This window comes from Taurulus bubalis (genome assembly GCF_910589615.1).
Source record: "Taurulus bubalis genome assembly, chromosome: 6".
In the NCBI taxonomy this organism is placed as follows: domain Eukaryota; kingdom Metazoa; phylum Chordata; class Actinopteri; order Perciformes; family Cottidae; genus Taurulus; species Taurulus bubalis.
The window spans coordinates 6725199-6748053 of NC_136594.1; the positions used below are offsets into that span (position 1 = coordinate 6725199).

At 43.1% G+C, this 22855-nt stretch overlaps 1 protein-coding gene across 1 annotated transcript; it reads left to right on the plus strand.

Moving 5' to 3' along the window:
* Positions 1-5091: 5091 nt before the first annotated feature.
* On the plus strand, positions 5092-22474 carry radil (Ras association and DIL domains; the record flags this gene model as incomplete). Its single annotated transcript, XM_079219537.1, has 19 exons — positions 5092-5175; positions 5922-6426; positions 8583-8690; positions 9236-9351; positions 9455-9616; positions 9718-10414; positions 10843-10973; positions 12405-12442; positions 12561-12712; positions 12860-12972; positions 13151-13267; positions 14397-14520; positions 17129-17301; positions 17738-17888; positions 19198-19424; positions 19929-20253; positions 21070-21209; positions 22049-22188; positions 22375-22474. The coding sequence occupies 19 exons, from the start codon at positions 5092-5094 to the stop codon at positions 22472-22474; spliced, it is 3603 nt and encodes a 1200-aa protein (XP_079075663.1).
* Positions 22475-22855: the final 381 nt, after the last annotated feature.

Sequence of the window (22855 nt, forward strand, 5' to 3'; positions counted from 1 at the left end):
TCATTTGGGCTGAAAAGCCTGTGAAGCCACATTCAAGGTCCACTAAAGCTGCTCCGGCTGTTCGGGCGCTGTCTGCAGCAACGAAAATGCCCACGTAGGGCAGAAATGTTTTCTGCAAGCTGCACACATGGGTAATATTTATGAAGCAACCAAACAGGACAAAGCTTTAAGGCAGATATACATTGTCATACAAACACAAAGGATATTACAGCAGCAGGATTAGTTTTAAATAAAGAACTAGAACGCATACATTCACCAAATCTGACCAACCCTCTAAATCTGCTTAAAAAACATCCAGTGATAAACACTAATTCGATGCAGTAGCTCTTGAAAAAAATGTGGAAGTCCAAAATTACCATATCTTACAATGTTAAAGATATTTCTTTGGATCACTTATTCTTTAAGTAGTCAAACTTTGCTAATGTTATCAAAGAATTATAGAACAAATCTGCACATTTTTAAAAAATGTGCAGGAACTGTCTCCTTTGCTGCCTAACTGCCCCTGAAAGGGTCGTCTCAAATATACTTTCTTTGCAAAACTTCATAATGTTCATTCCTCAATATTACAAAAAGTGTTTGCAGTTAAAACTCACCATCCAGCATATGAATGCATCATTAAACTGTAGAGTTCAAAGGAATTATCTAGTGACAAAAAAAACAACATAAATTTAAAGAACCCTATTAATTACTTTTTGAGACACCTGACCAACAAAAACCACATTGTGTTGAAAATAACCTGGAAGTAACACCAATCTTTGTTGTTGTCATGTTTACCCCTTAGTTTTTTTTTTTGTCATTAGGGAGTGATCATTTAATGTCAGAGCAAATGTATTGTCACAATGTACTGGGAATTACATTTGTCACACTGTGGATATCTTAGTTTGGAATGACATTTGTCAGATATACTCTCAAATATAAGAGTACCTTTTAGTATGTGTACTCTAAGTGTTTACTTGAGCCTCTGAGAAACACCAAATGCTTGAGCTTTGAGCTGTTTTGGAGTACTCTGGGGTATTAGAGCCAGTATTTTGACTTGCTCTGCAGGCAAGTTTGGTGACGCTGAGATGAAGTATTTGAGGATTTGACGTTTGTTTGTCTTGTCTTGAATTTAATATCTGTCCCATTCAGACATACAATACCCACCTGACTTTGTATAGAGTTTTGTAAACTCTCCATGAAGCCTTCATGGACCCTCTGTACATTGTTTATAGACGCTCTGTGATTGTGGAGCTGCTGACTCTGTTCTGTGCTGCTGGTGTTTTCTTTAAGGTTGTACGAGACGGAGTATATTATCTCATATTCTTTCTCGCTCTAGTTTTCATATTGTTTTTTTGTGTGTGTGTGTGTGTCTGTGGTGCTTTTGTGCTGTGATAAGCCTATATGATGCCAACTATGCTTTTATCTTTTCTATTTCTCTTGTAATAAAAAAGCCTTTTCATGCAGTATATTCCTGTATTTAACATTTTGTGACGTTTCACCTCTTTGGAAAAATAAGGTTTTCCTCTACAGAAGCTGTTTATTGCTATCTAGTTCATATCATACAATGAAATATAAACCTATGGAGAAGGAAACAAAAATGCTATATGCACTATTAACAGTATGATCTTTGGATGTTGTAACCTCTTTTCAGCCTATTTTGAATCAACCAAACTTTCATGTCTAGGATAGTGAAATAAATCAGACTGACATTTCAGAGCTGCATTTGATAAGACTTAGAATCACATTCCTCCAACTTGAGAAAGCATTGGTGCATGTAAAAACACATTACTGCTATTACTATAAAACCACAAGAACATAGAGAGAATGAAACCTATAATTCAAGGTAGTCATTCTTGAACATTCACCCATTTCCCAGTTAATGAATGAAACAGTGAAATGTAACTACCATACATTTTATGTATATATATATATACCGTATATTTCATATATGGTAGTACTGAAAATTATATAAATAAACAAAAGTAGGTCCTAATTAAAGATAAAGAGTGATTGCTTCATATGAATCTGTACACAAACCACTTGTGTATTAATGATACCTTTTGTTAAGTGATTTTTTAAATAGTATGATCAATTACATTTTCTGTAATATTACTTACATTATCATAGTAATCATAATAAATGCAGACAAAATCTAGGCCTAAAACCATGACATTTTGAAAAAATAAAACTTTATAAACTCAGGTTACTGTTATAATTCTTTAACATTTCAGAATAAAAACGTTTACATTTAAATTGAATAATAATTATCTCATTGTATTGCTTCACAATTGTATGGGTTACACTATATCTTTTTTATTTATATAAAAAAATATTTATTTCATGATTTAATTTTTCATTACTATTTGGATCCCCGTGACCCCCACTGTCGTGCATGTGCCGCGGGTGTCCGCCAGGCGGCGGTGTGCTCGCGCACTCGGGTGCCAGAGCAGGTGCGCCGAGGTGAGACAGCGCTGAGAGCTCGGCTGTTTCCGTCGCGGCCCGGCAGCGAACACGCTGTGGATGGGAGAATGCGGCGAGGCATTGCTGGACACTCGGCAGAGATGTGCGTACGGAAACCGGAGCCCTCAGCGGTTGGCTGTCGTCCAAGTTAACGGGCTGTTTTGGGGGGTGAAGTGTGTGGCGGCCACGGACGGCTGTGTGTCGCGCGCTGGGTGTCTCCCCACCCATCTTTATTTTTCCGGGGATTTTCTTATTTTGTAGGAGAGACGGAATGAGAGAGAAGCCAAGAAAGGATTCCCCAGCACTATGGAGCCACGCAATGCAGGCAGCGTGAGTACTAACGCAACAGACACCCAGCAGAGCCCTCGGGGGACTGGGCTCGTCGCTGCTGGAATCACACAACTTTTCAAGGGTCTATTTTATTTCGCTCACATTAAACAGGCTAGACGCGGCACATTTTCTTTCTTCTTCTCTTTTTTTTTTTTTTTTTTTTTGCCACCACACTCGCAGTTAAACATGTAATTGTCATTGAGCGTTGTTCACGTGTCGAAAACAGTGTTCCCGCTAATTGATAATTAATTGCGCGTGATGCGCTCGACTGCAATCAGCAGACGCACCTGCTGACCGCGTGAGGCCGACTCGTTAGCTTTTAGTGCCGCGCCTGACGACTCATCTGCGGATTAATTTCTGAGGATTTTCTCCTGCCTTTTGTTGCTCCGGCGGTTGCTACTGACGACCACTGAGCCCAAAGTCGTAAACAGACCCACGTAGACGCAAGTTCTGTATAATTTAATGTGGCCTGTTTTTTTTAGATATCAAGTTTTTTTCCCCTCATTGTTTATTTCTGACCTTCTGGCAGTCTAGACAAGGACAGACGGCGAATGAAAAGGTGGTGGAGAAGTTGAAGTCTGTGTGACATGATTACCAAATGTAACGCCACATCCATCGGCAACAAAACCCAAGCCACCAAATGCAACATTTAGGCCTCAGTCTATCTCGGTTTCTTGTGTGCACGCAGGAGGGGTTTGTTGGTCCCAGGATTGAGTTAACTGCGGCCAAGTAGCCAGATTACTGTGGATTAGCAGGCATTTAAAATAGTCACGTTATCCCACCAGTGCCTGCAGAGTCAGCTACAACAACACCTTTTCGGCTTCCTGCCAAATATTTTCTGAAATGATATATATATATATATATATATATATGGTCATGGTCTGTGTTTCAATCCGAACAGACGCTGCTTTCATCTGCTGGCATAGTGTTGCTTCTTGATGTGGCCTGCATGAAAGGTCTTCATCGGTCAAAAGAGGTCATGCAAAGCAAAGAGTGAAGCGTGACTCACCTTCTGCATGGAATGGAAATACCTGTTTATGTGAGATTAAAAACAATGCAATGCGGAAATAATAGGTTTATTCGATGAATTGCATCAAGTTTGAGATTATGGGAGGAAAAACACAGTCAGTACACTTATAAGGGAAATGATGCAACATAAACAAAACTATATCATTATTAAAGCTTACATGAGTGGCTGGACAGAAGGTTAATATGCAAACATTTATTGGTTACATCTTTTTCAATTTGATGGTTTTACAACAAAATGAAAATGTGGTGGTTTTGGACTGTTGTTCAGACAAAACAAGCAATCTGAAGAAGGCGATGGACAACTTTCTGTAGTTTTATAAACAAATTATCAAAATGATTTATCAGAGAAATAATTGAAAAAACTTGGAAAAACTAATTTGTGCAATAAAAAAAGATTGCCGTAGCTTTCCATTTTCTAAGGATTTTTAGTGGTATATTAAAACACTGGAGTTCAATGTCATATTTTTCCGTTGTGGGTCCTAAAAGATAAGATGAGACACGCGGTTGAATTGATCCAGTCAACTCAAAGTCTGAAGACGAAGGTTAGTATGTGAATACATCACGGTATTCTACTACAGACGCCACTGGATTAAGAAAAATAAATTGGTTTCTTTTCAAAATCTATTCATCTGCACGTTTTTCCCAGAACTCAGACAATTATGTTTATTTGCAATTTTGACTCTGGTGTGAAAAAGCTGAGCTCTATAAAATAAATCATTAAAAAGTTCAAAGCCACAGCAATATTCTCTAAATCTGAGGAAATCTGTAAAAGAAGTTAACTTCAGTGATCCAGAACTCAACAGGAACTCTTCAGTTTTGCTGTAAACTAACATAAACATCGTCTTTTCATTTGTGCTTCTTCAGTGTGAAAGGTGACGGTGAAATGAAAAGCATCTGACCCTCAACTGTATCATCCCACCTGGTGCTGCTGCACATCGGAGTGACGATACATAATTAAGGTAATGCTACATGTACACACACACAGTTTTTTATTTTTTTCATTGTCTGTTTATGGTGAATATATTTTATGTAGATTTAGGGGAGATTTTCTTTACCTTCCAGATCTACAAATGTTTCACAAGTAAGTGTCAGATGTAGCTGTGAGTCCATCGTCACCTTTTATGCATGGACTTTTTTGTGTGTGTGTGTGTGTGTGTGTGTGTGTGTGTGTGTGTGTGTGTGTGTGTGAGTGTGTGAGAATGTTTGAATCCTTCCCAATGGGGTCAAGTAGAATATTTAAAATGTATTTCCTCGCTCAACAGTTGTGGAGTTTGTGAAGCCAACAGCAGCACCATGTTCTACGGCTCTTCCTCTGGGGCCAGTATGTCCCTACCGTCCAAGAGCCGCCTGAAACGCCAGAGCAGGACCTTCACACAGGTACACACACAGACACACACACTCACTGCATTTCAGTCTTCCAATCTCTAAAGACCAATCAAAGTAAATAATTTAAAAAAAAAAAAGGTCAAATTTAATGATGGAAACAAATGCTCTCAAGCAAATGTTAATACAGTTTTTAGGGAAGTGTTTGGCTCTGCACTTTATCTAACAATACTATTACCTGAACGGGCCAGTTCACCCAAATTAAAAACAAGGTTAAGAAAAGATGTGAAGGAGAACTCATGTTTAGACAATTCCAACTGCACTTACATTAAGTCACATATTTGTGTGATGGCAGATGTTGTTGATGTAGTTCAGGACGGTGGTTCTGCTGCAAGGAATTGTGGGACGGCATTGCCTCCTTTTCTATGAAAGGAAGTGTTGAAGGAATTCAACCAGCTACCACTTAGATACTTTGGGGTAATTTCCCTCAGATAACCTTCTCAAGCAAAAAAAACATTTCAACCGCAGCCATTATTCCTGCAAAACTTCAGAATGTTGACGTTATCACTTTGAGCATGCTGATGTTAGCATCTAGCACATTTGGCTCAAAGCTGTGATCGGGTACAGCCTCACTGAGCGGTTAGTTGGTAGCTTTGCTGAAGACTCTTCTTCCAATGCTTTGATGCCTCAAAATATGTAATTTTGTTGAACTGATCCTGTTAATATACAATGAAAGAAACGCATACTGTCTGTGATGCAGTGGGCCTAATGTGCATTCAGTATTGTTTGTCTGTCACCAGGTCCTGTACCGTACTCTGAGTTACAGAGACCGGGTCCCAGTAGAAACCGGAACAAACACTCGTGGGGACCGGCGCTCGACGACTGAACCCCCAGAGCGACCGGCGGACGACCCAGCTGAACTCTCCACGCAGAGCTCGGCCCCCGGGGTGCTGAAGATCTTTGGAGATGAAATTTGTGCCGGTGCCAACTACAAGAGCGTCCTGGCCACCCCGCGCTCCAGTGCGCAGGAGCTGGTCAAAGAGGCACTCGAGCGCTACTCCCTGAACAAGAACGCGGCCCACTCTTACGTCCTGTGCGACGTGATCGGCCACTTGGAGGACGGAGGTGGGATCGGGGGAGGGGGGTGGCGAACTGAATGCTTGCGTGCGCTGGGGGACAACGAAAAGCCTCTGTTGCTGCAAGAGCTTTGGAAACCTCGAGAAGGACACGCTCGCAGATTTGAGCTGCGCAGGAGGGCAGAGGTAGAGGAATTCAACGCCAAGGAGAAGGACACCATCACTGCTGGTGAGGAGACACACACACACACACGCATATATATAAAGATAGACACACACAGAGCAGCTGGTCTACTTCACTTCCTTTCTTGACATGTCAAACTCAGCAGAAAAGCACAGCTCGTTACCTCCTCTGCAGTGTGCGTGTGTGGAGATGCAGAATAAGAGCTTTCGTCACAGTTATTATCCTGCAGAGAAGAGGTTGTTCCTGGGTAATAGCCCGTGTTTTTTTTTTTTGTCACGTGGAAGTGCTGTTCTGTAAAGACGGGGGTTCATTTAAGTTTGCATTAAAAACGTGCATGTGCAATTGAGCACTTAAAGGAAAACACAGACAGACAAAACAGTGCAGTGGAAATGCATGTGCAGCTGATCGATCGATTTGAGTGAAAGCTGAATCCTCTGCAGCCGGAGGTGTGGATGGGTATGGGCACTCTAGTGTTTTCGTGAATGACACATTTCCTATTACGGACACAATGTCGAGTACCCGCAGATCACTACTGTATCACACCTGAACTGTGTACACTCAACTGATGCTGAAGTTTCCGGGAGAGATTCACTCTATTCTGGAGATACATTTTAAGAGATAATGTGCAAACAAATTGCACAAACTCTATTGTAAAACTACTGTTAACTACTGACTTTACATCTGAAATGCAGTAATATTAATATATGTCTGCATGAACCATGAAGTGACCTTTATGTAGATTGGTTTACTGATGATGGATGAAAAGTTTGCCATTTTCACACACACACACATGCAAACACTCTCCCTTGTGCATCCTGTTGAAGACATTTAGAAACACCCAGTTAGTGTACCACAGTGTTCAGGGAGATGGTATGTTCAGCCTCACAGTCGCACATTTCACTTTGCAGCCACACTAACGTTTCTCTTGAAGCGCGCCAAGGTTTACTGGTTGCTATGTCAACTTGTGTGGCAGCCAGAGTCAGCCAACAATCTTTTTTTTATGTTTATTCTTGCACGGTACAGCAGGTCACAAAACAATGTTAACCAACCCTGTAAAAGCCATGAAAAAGGATACGGTTGGTGCTATTCTATTACATTTTTGTATTTTGTTTTCTAACGGTCAACAATTACCATGAAAAGGACAAAACTCTTGAAGCGTTTGTTTAAAAAGAAGAAGAAAGAAAGGGCCCTTGAGTGACTGTATTTGTGCATATAATTAGCACATTTATTATGCTCTCTTTTCTTCATATGATGGGTCCCTCCTTTTTGTGTGTTTATTATCACAGGGAAGCTCCTATCCACAGGGAAGCTCCTATCCACTGTTTCCCATGAAAATTGCTCACTGTAGATTTGACATTACTAAAAAAAACAATGGTGCCTATGGGGACTATTTTAACCAGGGATTAATCTACAGCAGGACTCCTGCAAAAGCTTCACTCACTGTGCTGAGAGACCTCACAACACAAATAGAATCACAGCAAATGCCTTTTGGGATGAAAACTGGTCTATCAATTTATACATATTAATATAAATATTTTAATTTTCACGCTAACCTTTTCTCTTTTGTGTTGTAGTGTTTAGAAAACTCGAACAAACCCTGGAGTCTCTTTCTCTTTACTTCTCTGTCCTGTTTTTTCCTCCCCTGGTGTATGTGCGAGCGTGCATGCACATGTGTGAATTGTGTGTATTTTTACACACACTTTTTGACTTTGAGATAGCACTTTAAAGGTACTGTAGGATTTTCATTAATAACATGAACATATCAAAGCCAAATTAATTGTAATATCCTTCAGTCACGCAATCTACATTCACGACTCTGCTGGTTTCAGTTATTTTAAAATCAAAGACAAAAACACCCAAATCGACCTAAATTAAAGCACTAAGTGGATTATAGGTGCTATAGTTTGAAATGTAAAAATGCAGCTGTTGCTTGACATCGAATTTGATATCTTAATAATTTGACAGCGATATGTTCGAGGGGGAAATCCTGTACCTCATACCTTTAACTATATCTCTCCTTACTAACTGCTGATGTTACTCACTCGAAGCACCACAGACTCTTTTTTTGCTTCACAGTGCATGTGCGTCTTGTGGTGTGTGTGTGTGTGTGTGTAAGGAGGTTATTCTGTGCTTGGTGTTTTGGTGAGGGGGTGTTTTCTCAGCTTCCCCCCCTCTCCCTAACTCCTCCCACCCTGCTGTAGGGCCCAAAACCTCCCAATTCCTGGCGGCTCTAATGGGTCGGTCCGGGCTGGGCAAACACAGGAGCTCCCCCCTGCGGTCTGGTCGAGTGGTACAGTCCAGCTCTAAAGGTGGGGACTGGCCTCAGGTAGGGTGGCTGTCAGTCATTGCCATGGAGACCACCTCTACCTGCGTTGTCACCAGCGCCACCCCCATTGCCAGTGACTCAACCAGTGTGTCTGTGTGTGTGTGTGTGTGTGTGTGCAGAGCCATCGCATGGCCACAAGTTAAAGTCATGAGGACCTGCTCAGTTCCCCTTCCATCAGGTTCAATGTTACGTGTGCTGCTCCATCCAGCACCATTTACCCCGTCTGACTGGTTTGTTTTCTGATGTTTCCACTCAGCTCACACATGGCTGTCAATGCACTTCTGTTCTGTACTGTGCCCAGATTTCACTCATGAGTCAGACATACATGCCAACAATGCACATGTCATGTTTCAGCACACTTTCTCCTTATTTTCTACTTTCCCTCTGTGTCCTCAACCGCCCCTTCTCCCTGCTCGGCCTCTCCCTTTTTGATCCTCTTTTTTTATTATTCTCCACCTGTTCTCCCTCATGCTCTTCTCTCCCCCTACTTGTTTATCTCTCTCACGCCTCCTCTCTGCCTCCCTGTAGACATTAATGCCCAGGCTCGTAAGCTCCAGAGGAACAGGGCGAAGGGGACGCTGACCCTGCCCCGATCCAGCAACTCATCCTTCTGCCGGAGCCTCAGCGAGACCAGCCTCAACCAGGTGGGGCCCTCGCACTGAAGCCCAGTCAGGGTAATTGATGGTCATTGTCACTGTTGCCAATGGAATCCTGAATGCATGTGTGCTTCTGTGCGTGGCTCTGCAGCTGGGAGTGGGAGATGAGCCCAAGCGTTATTACTCCACCCTGCCAGGGCCCTTAAGGGGTCGGGATCGTGATGCGGCCTCCAGCGGCCGGAGGAAAGAGGAGGGGAAGCACTCGCTTTACCAGTCCCCGCACCTCCTGCTGCTGCAGGGATACAATCGGCAGGTGAGGAAAGGGAAAGAGGCTCATGCGCTGCGTTAGTCGTCCAAAATGTCAGATGATGTGATATTATGTGTGCTGTGTGTGTGTGTGTGTGTGTGTGGCAGGACTGTTTGGTGTACCTGCTGAACAGAGAGCAGCACACCGTCGGTCAGGAGACTCCGTCAGCTCGCCCCAACATCTGCCTCTTCTCTCCTGACATCCTGCCCCTCCACTGCCGCCTGCGCCGAGTCCCCGCGCCCCGCCGGCATGCCAACAACAACAACAAGGGAGAGGAGCTGGGGGAGAGCCAGCGGTCCTGTGTTGCTGTTGAGCCGGTGCTCCACGCCACAGTTCTGGTGAACTTTTCCCGCTGCGAGCGCTCCACCACGCTGCGACACGGTGACCTGCTCTCCTTCGGAGCGCATTACATCTTCCTGTACAAGGACCCCACGGGCGCTAAGCCCTTGCCTGCTCAGACCTTGGCACGCCTTCGCTCCCTTGGGCAGCTTTACGATGCAGGGCTGGAGGAGGGAGAGGGCGGCGCTCCGACTTGTAAGATGTGCGGCTCTGTGTTAAAGGACAGAGCAGCGCAGGTGTCCAGTGTTCCTGCAATCAGACGCAGCTTCAAACCTCACCTGGTGAAACCCCGCAGCGGGGGGACGGCAGCTGGAGCGCCCCATAGTTTGTCCGGAGGGGAAGGAAGAGGAGGAGGAGGAGGAGGAGGAGGAGGAGGGGGTCAGAAAAGAAGGCTACAGCTGGACTTTGACCCGACTCATGAAGACCAGCTTTTGAACAGGATCGTGTCTCTCATCGAACCTGGAGGTCTGTGATCTGATTTATGTAAATAATATGATAGAATACAAGATGCCCCATTTCCCTGTTTTTATCTCGGTAGATGTATTTGGTTGCAATTAAAATGTAATTTCACTAAAATTACAAAAAGAAATCTCGCACTCCTCTTGTGATATCTAGTGAGTCCCATTTCATCCAGTATTTCCCTCTTGTGTTTGTGTAGTCTGATTCTGACGTGGCTTTTCATGGACACTTCTTACTATAAATACCTTCAGTGTCCTTGTTACTCCACAGACCTCAGTGTCGGCTGTTTTCAGCAATTTCTGAGATCAAAAGTAGTTAAAATTATTTTTTTTTAAATCTGTGAACAGCACAAATAGTAAGAAACCTCGAGAGGTAAATGAGAAAATGTATAGTTTTATAACTTGAGTGTACTGAACCTGCAAAGTCCTTCCCAGGAGACGACCATAAGCTGACGCCTGCCTACCTGCTGTGTCTGTGCATTCAACACTCGGCTTCAACCTTCCCACCTGGGAGTTTTGGAAAACTACTGCTTAAGATTGTCCGACGAATCCAGACCATCGCATGGGTCAGTGCCTGTCTGTGTGTCTAGCCTGTCTCTCTGCCTGTCTCTCTCTGTATCTGTCTCTTAATCTCTCTGTCTGCGGTGCAGGCCTGTCTCTCTCTGTCTACGTGTGTGTGTGTGTGTGTGTCTCTCTCTCTCTCTCTCTCTCTCTCTCTCTGTGTGTCTGACTACCTCTGTGTGTATGTGTCTACCTGTGTGTCTCTCTCACTCTCTCTGTCCCAGTCTGTCTACCTGTCTCTTAATCTCTCTGTCTGCGGTGCAGGCCTGTCTGTCTGTCTGTCTCTCTCTGTCTACGTGTGTGTGTGTCTGTCTCTCTCTCTCTCTCTCTCTCTCTCTCTCTCTCTCTCTCTCTGTGTCTGACTACCTCTGTGTGTGTGTCTACCTGTGTGTCTCTTTCTCTCTCTCTCTCTGACTACCTCTGTGTGTGTGTGTCTACCTGTGTGTGTCTCTCTCTCTCTCTCTCTCTCTGTGTCTGACTACCACTGTGTGTGTGTCTACCTGTGTGTCTGTCTCTCTCTCTCTCTCTCTCTCTCTCTCTCTCTCTCTCTCTGTCTGACTGACTACCTCTGTCTGTGTGTGTCTCTCTCTCTGTCTGTGTGTGTGTCTACCTGTCTCTCTCTCTGTCTGCGTGTCTGTCTCTCTGTCTGTGTGTGTGTCTACGTGTGTGTGTGTGTGTCTCTCTCTCTCTGTCTGTGTGCCTGTGTGTGTGTGTGTGTGTGGTGTGTGTGTGTGTGTGTGTCTCTGTCTTTCTGTCTCTGTGGTACTTTAGTCTCTGCTTAAGATGACCTCATGTGGAGAGAAACAGGTCAGCCATGTCAGGTGAATAGTTAAACAGGGTTGCATATCACATGTGTTGTACTGTCTTACAGACCAGCACACACAATATGCTGCCTATACAATTAATTGTATGTATCCATCGCAACTTCCACCACAGAAAAAGTTTTGGGATATAGATATATAAAAAAAATGCTGAATGTACTGATCAAGGCTGATTCTCTTTGAGTTGATCACATAGCTTGTCATGTGTCTTTTTCTGATTTAAATATATGGAATTTGCTGTGTGCTTTACTTCTTTTTCCGAATGTTTACACTTTAGATATTAGGGTTAGGGGGTCTGCCTCTGTTTTAAATCACTGCTGGGAAACCCAGAATATGGTACAGCTTACTGTGTTTTTATTCTTAGGGTTTTCTACATTTTATCCTAAAATAGGTGTTGGAGGGGAAAGAAGGGGGGTCGTCTTATAAATAGAGTTAAGCCTTTATCCAGTCCAGTGAGGCACCAAGTAATTATCAACATGTGTGAGTGTGTTAGGTTCTGTAGTGGTAGTGGTATTTCTTTCTGCAGCTTCGGGATGGAGTCATGAAGCTTGGTTCTCCTACGCACATCCTAAAAGTTTAATGAGCGCTTAATTGCTGTGTGTGTCTGTCTTGCAGGAGAGGACAAAGGAGCTGGCTCAGAAGCAAGCTCAGCAGTGAGTATCGCTTTCCAACAGAAAGAGAGCATATGTGCTCATGTACCGTGTGTTAGTATGTCTCCCTAACTGTGTTTAACCCTTCACTCTTTGTGTGTATGTATGTGTGTCCACGTAGCCAAGACCCGGGCACCCTGTCTCTGCTAAGTATCTCAGACTTGATCCCAGACCTGCAGACCATCTTCTTCTGGATGTCCAACTCCATCGAGATCCTCTACTTCATACAGCAACGAGCACCAGCGTACACACACAGCATAGAGACACTGCAAGGTACACACACACACATACACACATGCACTCGAAGAGTCTGAATAAGGAGTCATTACTCACTCTGACATACAGAAGACAGTGATGCAGCTACATCTCTCCCTCCCACTGCCTCTTAAGTTCGCCTCTATCTCTGTCATCTGTGTTTAGGGTCAAAGGAGTCGCTGCTATCTGCGACCATCTCAGCCAACGAGGAGGCGATGACTATCTTGGAAGAAGTGATCATGTACACTTTCCAGCAATGTGTCTACTATATCACCAAGGTATAGTGGTCTACTATATCCACCAAAGACACTTTTTTTAATGTGCTGGCAACTCTCATTAACACAGAAGACCTCTCTCTCTCACACACACACACAGAAACAATGTATAACTATATGAGGTTATATTGCAATTCCAGATCACTTTCATCATTGTGTTTGTGTGTGTGTCTGTGTCCAGGCTCTTTATGTGGTGTTGCCAGGTTTGTTGGACTGTAATCCATTCCCAGTCGACAGCTCTGAGCCCTGCTGGAAAGGAGGTGTCGGGTTTCCTGAACCTGTACGCAGGGTCCTGCAGGTAAGCACATTGTCGTACAGTTAGGGTTGTCAGGATCATACACATGCAATGGCTTTTTAATAGTCTTAATGTGTCAGAAATATATATTTTTTTATTTAATAAATTATGTCTTCTTCGGTCCACTTAACATTTTTAAACAGCCAGTATAGATTTGTTTTTAAATCCTAATTTATAGATCCTACCAAACATGTTTTAAGACAAAAAAAAATACTCCGCTTTTTGAATACAAACTAAAGACATAAAAATGATCTGCTTAAAAAATCGTACAATTGCGTTTACTCCTTTTCCCTTTGTTGTAAAATCCAACATCTATGAATATACAAATATTGTTCATTTAAAAGGTTAAACTGCTCAACAGATGTCCATTCTCAGTGTTTGTGAGCTGGGTGGAGGGGGACTTAAATGTAATGAATATTCTGTGGAGAAACCAAACATTTTATCTCATGATAGAGTATTAGGGACGTGAACATTCTTAAAGAATAAAGTAAAATAACAAATCCTAAATTATTCTATTTCAGAATCAGAGTATTTTGTGGAAAAGAGAAACATGTTTTGTGAAGTACGCACAGTAAAGATGATGCAAAAATGAACTTGTTTTGGTGAAGTAACAAATCTTTTCTCTGCAGAACAGATGCATAGAAATGTCCAAGTGACAAAGACATTTATAGGATAGTAATTCATTAATAAATATTGATAGAGATAATATTATATATCTGATGATTATAAACAGCATGTGTATAAAATAACTGTCAACTGCACCTGAAGGGGAATGTTCTGCAGAGAATGAGACACGGCACAGGTCAGAGGGGATCGTTGGCCTCCGTCTTTATTTTGCTTCATGCAGCAAGAAATCAAGGTCACGGCGGCTAAACGCTGGCTTCTTATTCCACATTGTATTTCTAATTTAAATTATTGTGTCTTATTCTAACAGCATAATTAGTTTGGACCTTTCTGACATTCGATTAACTTTTAAACCTAAAGTGATTCACTGGACACAAGAATATGTGCCACCATAGGTCTTTTTACTTGGTGTATATATATATATATATATATATGGGCAAAAATAGTGTCTTTTCATAGCAACAGTATTTGTATGCTCACCTGTATTTTTGCACATTTCTTTGTGCAGGTGTTTCAGAATGGCCAGGAGCTTTTGCAGGGCTACCAGGTCCATCCCGAGATTCAGGCTCAGATGTTCGCTTACCTCTTCTTCTTCTCCAACGTGTCGCTGTTTAACCAGCTAATGGACAAAGGTACACGCAGACCTCCCTCAGGATTTGTACAGTTTGTGTGTGTGTGTGAGTAAGTGAGTGTGTCCTTGTGTCCTTGTCAGCATTTTGACAGAGACTAACACAGATTTGTCCTCTATGCCCTTCTCCTATCTGCATTCTGTCTACCCCCTTCTCCTCCTCCTTGCCTTCCTTCTTTCCTTCCATCTGGCCATCAGGGAGTGAGACAAAGAAGAGTAGAGGTGGGATTGGAGGAGAGAGAGGCGATAGAGTAGGGGAGGGAGGGGGGGGGGGGAGATGGGGGAAAAGGTCAGAGTGAAGGGTAAAAGGCTGGAAGGCCACTAAGTTGTTGTGATAACCTTGCTAATAGTCTACTACACTGTCTAAATACAGAAAATAGTAATTTACCCCCGGCTTTATCCATGTGTCCGACCACCCATCACTTCCAACCTCTCCACACCCTCCCCCTGTATCTCTAGCCACACCAATATACACCATATGTCTTCATTAGCCAATGGAGACAGGAGAGATCACATGTCTGGCAAAGGGAGAAGGAGAAATACCTTTTTATATTCATGCAGAGGCTCCCCTGTTCCCCTCCTCAGCTCCACACCCCCCCCACCCCCACCCCCTCTCCTTCCGTCTGGCTTTCTCTTTCTCTTTCTCTCCCTCGCTCCCCCCTTCTTTTTTTTTGTCGCTCATTGACATTTCTCCACTGCTGGTGTCCATGGTAACAGTGAAGTGAGTTTGCGGCAGGTAACGCTGACGTTTGCACCGAGCGCTCTGCAACACTCACTCTGTTGGCTTGATTTCATGGCAACTCAGAAAGAGATGTGACGTGGTGCAGAAGCTCCCGGATTTGTGCGATTGTGTGTTTGTACGTGTGTGTTGTGACAGCTTTTCAGACTGTTTGTTTGAGTGTCCAGTGACTTATCTGTGTTTAAGGAGTAGTGTGTGTTTGTAAACCAGCCGCTTTGAAGCATTATGACACACTTGCTGAGAAGTTAAGTGATGTCTCGTTCGTTTACGATGCCGCACACATAGATTACTGTATGCCTAGACATAAGCCTATTACAGAGGTGTGTGTGTGTGTGTGTGCACCCAAAACATATGGCATAATATTTGAAAGGTTGTATGTGTGCTGTCTGCACATAATGTTGCCAGTTTATTGTCTGCCTTAAGCTCCCTGTTATGTCTAATTTGTAGAGAGATAAATTCTGTCTTATTGAAAACTGTATAGTGCCAGTAAAATTGGCAGTAAAATTAAACAAGATTATGAATTTAATCAGACGGATGGCTCCTGATCTTACCTTAATGTTTCTATGAAGTGGGACTGATGGTTTTGACCTGACTATCTTTTGAGAGTCCTTGATTTAATAAAAAAGAATGAATGAAAAAGATTGTATTTCTCAAAGTGATGGATTTTACGTCCTCTGTGGTTTAATTTGAAAGGATCTGGGTTTATTATTATTTGTATCCGCCATGTTACCGTCACTTCTATGTTTTGTCTTTTCGTCTATCACTATACATGAAGCCATAGGTGCAACAATTAGTCGATTCATTGGCATTTTCTCAACAAAAATACCATATTTCTTTGTTCTAGCTTCTAAAAAGAGGATTAGCTGATGTTTTTTTTTTTTATGTGATGGTTAACTTGAATAGCTTTGGTTTTCCACTGTTGTATGAACAAATCAAGTTGTTTGAAGATGTCACATTGGGTTTTAGGACATTTTACTATTTCATAGTGTTTGTGTCTACTTGCTGAGTGCTAATGGAAAGCAGCAAGTAGCTAAATCTGTTGCATCTCTGATTATAAAATGAATTATTTTGGAGATCGCCCCTGATTATTAAAAAATGTATTGGAAAATATATTGTTTTAGCTCCTGTACAGACACTCTGGTATCGTTAGCGTAAATCCAGTTGTTTGTCCATGTTTGTACAAACCCCAGCAGAGGCCTGAGCTCACATTGGGGGGTTAGCCTATTTCAGAAAGCTTAATTAGGAATTATAGCTGCAGTGAGGTAATGGAATGACAGATTGACAAACTATGGGATACCATCTTGACAAATGCCAGATTTCAACTTACCGCCTGCTTAACTTTACACAAAACTTCCTTTCAGTTCTTTGATGTGTCCCAGAGAAAGAAAGGATTACACAGAGGGAAGAATGCTGGCTGTGTGCTGGTTTGTTGTCAGCTGAGCCCCGATGCTGCAGTCTATTTGTATTCTGCGATGAGCAGGTGGCTGTTACTATTGGTTCATTAACGTCGACATAAATTTACTTAAAAATTCATGCCTGTCGTGTATAATATATGTATTGTCGTACAAGACAAACGCAAGCAGAGAAGCACACGCAGTCGCTCTTGTAGTCTGCTTTTCTCTCAGACATGCTCACACCCAAGAATAGAAATCTTCTGCAGTGCCTCTGATGAAAATATATCAATATCTCAGTGGTGTGTGTGTGTGTGTGTGTGTGTGTGTGCAGGATAGTATGAAACTAACATATCCTAAAAATGTCATTGTATAGTTTGTAATAGAAATGTTATAGTCTAGTATGTCGTAAAAATGTCAAACACTATTTCACAGTATTGTGTATCAAGAAATGGCACAAACACTCTGCAATGTGTGTGCAGGTCCATCTCGGGGTTGGTTCCAGCGCTCAAAGGTGTTGCAGATTCAGGCGTGTTTGCGGATGGTCATGGAATGGGCAAGCAGGTCCGGTCTGGGACATCTGGCTGACAAATTCTTCACCAAACTCAACAGCACTGTGTCCATACTGGCCACTCCCCCACAACAGCTCACACAGGTACTACCCAGACACACACACATTTACCCACAATCTTATACAGGACTGTTAGCTGGCACTAACTAGGTGGCCATACGTGAAAATAAACAGGAAGTAGCATATTAAAATGTGTTAGAATGGAGGCCATCTGTCACATGTGATTGCTGTTGAGATCGAGTAGTCTTCAAAGTAGAGACGACGCAGAACAGGAACGCTTTCATTGACGGTAATCAATTTTCTGATTTATTTTTAAACACATCTGAAAGAACTGTTGTTCATGAAGCGAGTCACTTTGATTAGCTATTGATTGATGATGTCTTTAAAAAGGATTCACCAGGATCAACCTGTGACTGCCTACACATTATCTTACCTCCTGATTGCAGGGTTGTATTGAAAAAAGGACCTCCGATTCATTTCTCCTCTTTCCTTTCCTTCTTTTTATTTCTTCTGTGTGCAGATGAGTTGGCGAGCTTTGTCCAGTGAGCACTCGGCTCTGAAGCCGGTCCAGCTGCACAGGATTCTCACCCAGTACCAGCTCACAGCAGAGATAGGCCCCGTCCCAACATGGCAACCCAGCAGCGAGGATGAAGCGTATATATACAGAACAGGTAAATGTGTACATTTGTGTGCTTTTCTGTGAAATTAACCGAAACAATACTTTGTGGAGCAACCATATCAGAGGCATCAGAGATGGAATAATTACACTGATCCTTTACTTAAAGTTACTATGAGGATCTTGTAACTAGTTACGTAAAAGTCTCAATGTAATACCGTTGCCTCTATACGAACTACATCATTTATCAAGACTATTAGCAAGAAGATTGGCTATTTCTTTATAGTTATTCTTAATGTTTGTCATTGGTGCCACTGAGTCAGCAAAATTGGAGGAAGTCAAGCAGGGTCACCAGAAATGTCTTCAGCTCAGACTCCAGCGGGGCACAGCGACTATCCCACTGCAGACAGACCCAGCTTCACTGCAGTCGAAAGCTCCGGTGGGAGGAGAGCTCCACGCCCATCAGCAGCATCTCCTCCTCCTACCGGAAGTCGAGTGTTGCCTCGTGCTTTGCCATCCTCCTTTGGAGCAAACACTGACGCCACGCAGCTGGAGGCCCAGGCCGTACTGCTGGGCTCAGAGGAGGGAAGGGAGGCAGAGGAGAACCAGGACCAGTTTCATTAAAGGACTCTGGTGCTGCTTTGTGCCCATAAGGACATAGGAAATATACTATAAGTACCAAATGTAAAGACAATATTATATTATTGGATTATAAGTAAAGGCACATTGGGAACAAACTAATTTATTTGTGCATTCCTAATATATTAAATTATTGTAATATTTTGATTAGTCTAAGTTTTTAGAGTAACTAGTAACTGTTGAGTAAAAAGTTCAATATTTTCCTCCCAATTTGTATCGGAAGTATAAATCAATGTAAAAGTAAAGTGTGTATGTGTAATAATAAATCTCTCTCTCTCTCACACATATCATAACATCCATTTAAGTATGTTTATGTTCTAACAGAGCAATCCAACTAGCATATTGAGGTTTCTTAAAACGTGAATCAGAGTTTATATAGATTTCTCAAACCAGGATATGATATGTTCATTTGCACACGCATAAACTGTGATACTCCTAAACCTAGTCATAGCCAGGATACTCATGCGTATCTAAACAAACAACCTAGCAAAGGTTGCTGTCAAATCAGAAATTGCTTAACATTTAATGTAACAAGGAGCTAGCAGCCCTAGTTGGCTTTTAATGACTGCCACGTGGGAAATGTTTGTGTCGTCCCCCATGAGTTTTGGGTGTGAAAGCTGCAAAACAGAAACAATGATGGACTGATGGGGGATCTGTACAGCAATCCTGGATCAGGTCTTTTATGGTGTATAGGTGCGTTAACATCAGTTTGTGTGTGTGTTCAGTGGACCTCCTGGAGAGCTTTGAAAACCACCCTCCCATAGTGCTGCCCAGCGCCGGCTTCGTAGTGGACCTGGACAGCGAGTGTGTGGAAGACAGCATCTACAGACAGCTGCTCTACATTCGCCACTACCTGTGGGGGCTACGCACCAAGACGCAAACACACACCAACACTCCCAGTGTGCACACACACTCCAATGGAACCAACACAGCTGACTGGCCCGACGTTCAGGTCAGAAAACACATACTGCATACTGTCAAATGCACACACCTCGCAGTAATCCAGGCCATGTGCCTCGGCAGCTGCGGCTGTTGAGGAGTTCCTCATAATCCCATAAATGAAAGACAAAAACCCTCTACTCCAGCCAACCCGCACACACATACACATACTCACTCACAGAAACCTAGACATGGTTAAATCATGGTTAATCTGATTAGTCTTTAGGCTGTCTAATTAGTGGGAACGGCTGACTAGACCATAATCCCTAGTGTTACTGCACCCTCGTATGTACACAGAATCACATACATTCTCAAATATGTCAAATGGTGAATTATTCCAATTTAAGTTGACTAAAGAGATGCATAATTATCTAGGAACAAAGCTTTTTGTGCACTGCAACAAGAAAAAGCGAAATATAACGGGAGGATTTATTTCCCTTCCATTTTCTAATAATTGCGCCCTCATTTTAGATCTCATACTGTTTTCTAAAGTATTTTCTGTCCAATCCCGACACAGAGGGAGTTGTTGCCTCCAGCCAACAGCAGTCCCCGGTCTGCGGGTCCTGGGGACGAGGTGACGGCAGAGACGGGAGAGGAGAGAGGACGAGACAGGCCTCCAGGCCAATCGCACACACACAGCCTCAGAAGGAACGGCACCATGCACCACACTCGGACCGCTAATCCAGACCCGTCCTGCCTTTTGACCCCTCCCAACACCCCGCTGTACCCGGAAGGAGGAGGGGGGCATATCAAAGGCCCCAACACCCAGACTAACGGCTGCAACAGCAGAACTGCGGCAGAATGTAAAAAGAGCAACGGACTCATCACCAACGGACTGGAGGGTAGGCTGAATAATATACAGGAGATGGGCTAAAATAACAGGAACGCATGGGCAGCGTATTGGAGTCTAGAACAGAAACGCCACAATCAATGGTCTTAAAATGACCACTGGTAGCTTCACATAAGTATTTATTTGGCCAGTTTATATTGTATACACAATATTAAAGATTCACCAATCTTTTTCCAATTTGGATACCTCAGGGTTACGTTGGGGCTGATATGGTACCAGTGCTATCTTTCCCCCAAATTTGAGCTCCGTATATCTCGATACAGGGAACTCATTAGATTCATTGTTATGTAAGGTACAGGCCATCATTTGCTTTGGCAGTAAAAACTGAATGAACGTTATACAAGTTAAACTGTATTTCATGTTAATCGGGCACGTCATGACCAACACGCGATCTGCTTACTAATGCATTCCATGACAGTTTTTTGGATTGGTGCGCCATACCCCATCAGTACACAATACACACACTGCATAAAAACAGTGTTCAAATTCCCACTGGAACTGACCAATGTGTAAAAACACATGGGCCAGCTGTGCAGTGTCTCCCCTGCTGTTATTACAGTAGTAAGTGTGACATCTGCAGGCTCTCGTCAGAAGCACATGTTTGTGTGTCAGATTAGCTCTGTAGCATGTAGCATGTGTCTCTGTATCTGTGTGTGTGTGTGTGTGTGTGTGTGTGTCCTTTGCACAAAAATACCTGTTATGTTTGTCCAACCCCATAGCAAGACCCTGTGTGTGTGTGTGTGTTTTGTGTGTTTGTGTGTGTTTTTTTTTTTGTTGTGGTGTATGTGGGTGTCCGTGTCCTCTGCAGGGTGTATTAGTGGGTGTGAGTTTCCTTTCCCTGTATCCTCCCTTGGCGCCCCTCCCCTTCCTGATGACTTGTGTGTGGTGTTTGTAGTGGAACTGGACAAGGGACCCTACGGACTGGGCATGGGACTCATAGACGGCCTGGTGAGTAGACGGATGTTTAAAAACAGATTTAACATTTTATCTTACCCGTTACTTCTGGTTTCAGTAGTGTGTTTTTGTCTACTTTTGCTATTAATACTTTTGAGGAATACAAAAACATCTTTCAGGCCAGATAGCTGTACATTGATCATGTTTAATATATATTGGCGCAGCTACGGGGTTAAATGTCTTGCTCAAGGACACATCGACATGGGCTAGCGGAGCCGGGGATCGAACCGCCAATCCTCTGATTGAGGGACGACCCTGCTCACCACTGAGCCGCAGTCGCTCAGTGGTGAGACAAAACGCCCCAAAAGCAACTCACAAGCCCTGACGGAGGCCTTTGGGTCGTCACATTTGTCCAAAAAAAGTCATAGTATGATATGCCACAAAATAAATCTAAATATCGTAGAAAAAAGCCAGCCATGGTATTGTATTAAAAAATAAATAAAAAGGTCATAAAGTTATATAATAGTACAACCAAAAAAAGAGTAATAAAAAGGTCATAGGTATGTTAGTATAGTGTTAAAAATCATTATAGAAACTATTTGTATTAAAAAACAGGTCATAGTATGCTGAAAAGGAAAAGCATTGTAAATGAAGTAAGGTTTATTATGTCGAAAAAGGTCATACAAAAGTTATAGAATATAGTATGTACAAAAAGTCATAAAAAAAGTTATGTTGCACCACAGGTTTTAAAGCACATCTGCCATATATTAAGGATGAAAAATAGTGGCCAAGTACTTTAATTCACCACAGTATAACCTGAACCGTCGATCAGCTCTACCTATCTGAGGCTCACCTAAAAAATGGACGCGCTAAAACGCTTCTCCCTTCTGCAGCACACTCCTCTCAACGCTCCAGGCATCTACATCCGGACGCTGATCCCCGACGGGCCTGCTGCCTCCGACGGCAGACTGAGGATCGGAGATCGCATCCTGGCTGTGAACGGGACCAGTCTGATAGGAGCAGACTACCAGAGGTACAGAGGCTGTTTCAGTCAGCAGTCTTCCCATGTTAACTATAGCCATGTCTGTCCACCTCTTAAGCTAATTGATTACTTTGATTGATTGGTGCCCAGACAGTCATCCTTCCTCTGTCTCTGCTGAGCTTCACGTAACTGGACTCTTTCTTTCTCCCTCCACTTCCTCCCGTACGCTCCTTGCAGCGCGGTGGATCTCATTCGTCTGGGAGGAGGTCGTCTACGTTTCCTGGTGGCCAAATCCGACCCCGATATCTCGGAGAAGATCAGCGCCTCCTCCTGCTGATCACCTCTGAGAAACCGCTGCATTCACAAAAGACGCGCACAGGACTGGAGAGGTAGGACCAACGAGACAATCGCGTGCACGAACATACGCAGCATGAAATATGAATGTGAAACCCAGCGTCAGCACAGCACAAAGCCAAGCAATCAAACTGGAGATGACGCTCCACGACTCCACAGCTGCCAGACCTGCTTCCCTCATGCTGACTCCCACTGGGTTTGTGTGACGGACAGAATCTATAACCCACCGCGACTTCAAAAGGAATACGCTGCGAGGAAAAGTTGCCTAATTAATCAGCGTTTGAGGCAAGCAATGTCTAACCAGCCGGTATGCGGGCTGATGGTGGTTTAAAGCACAGTAGATCGGAGGCTTCTAATTTCTCTG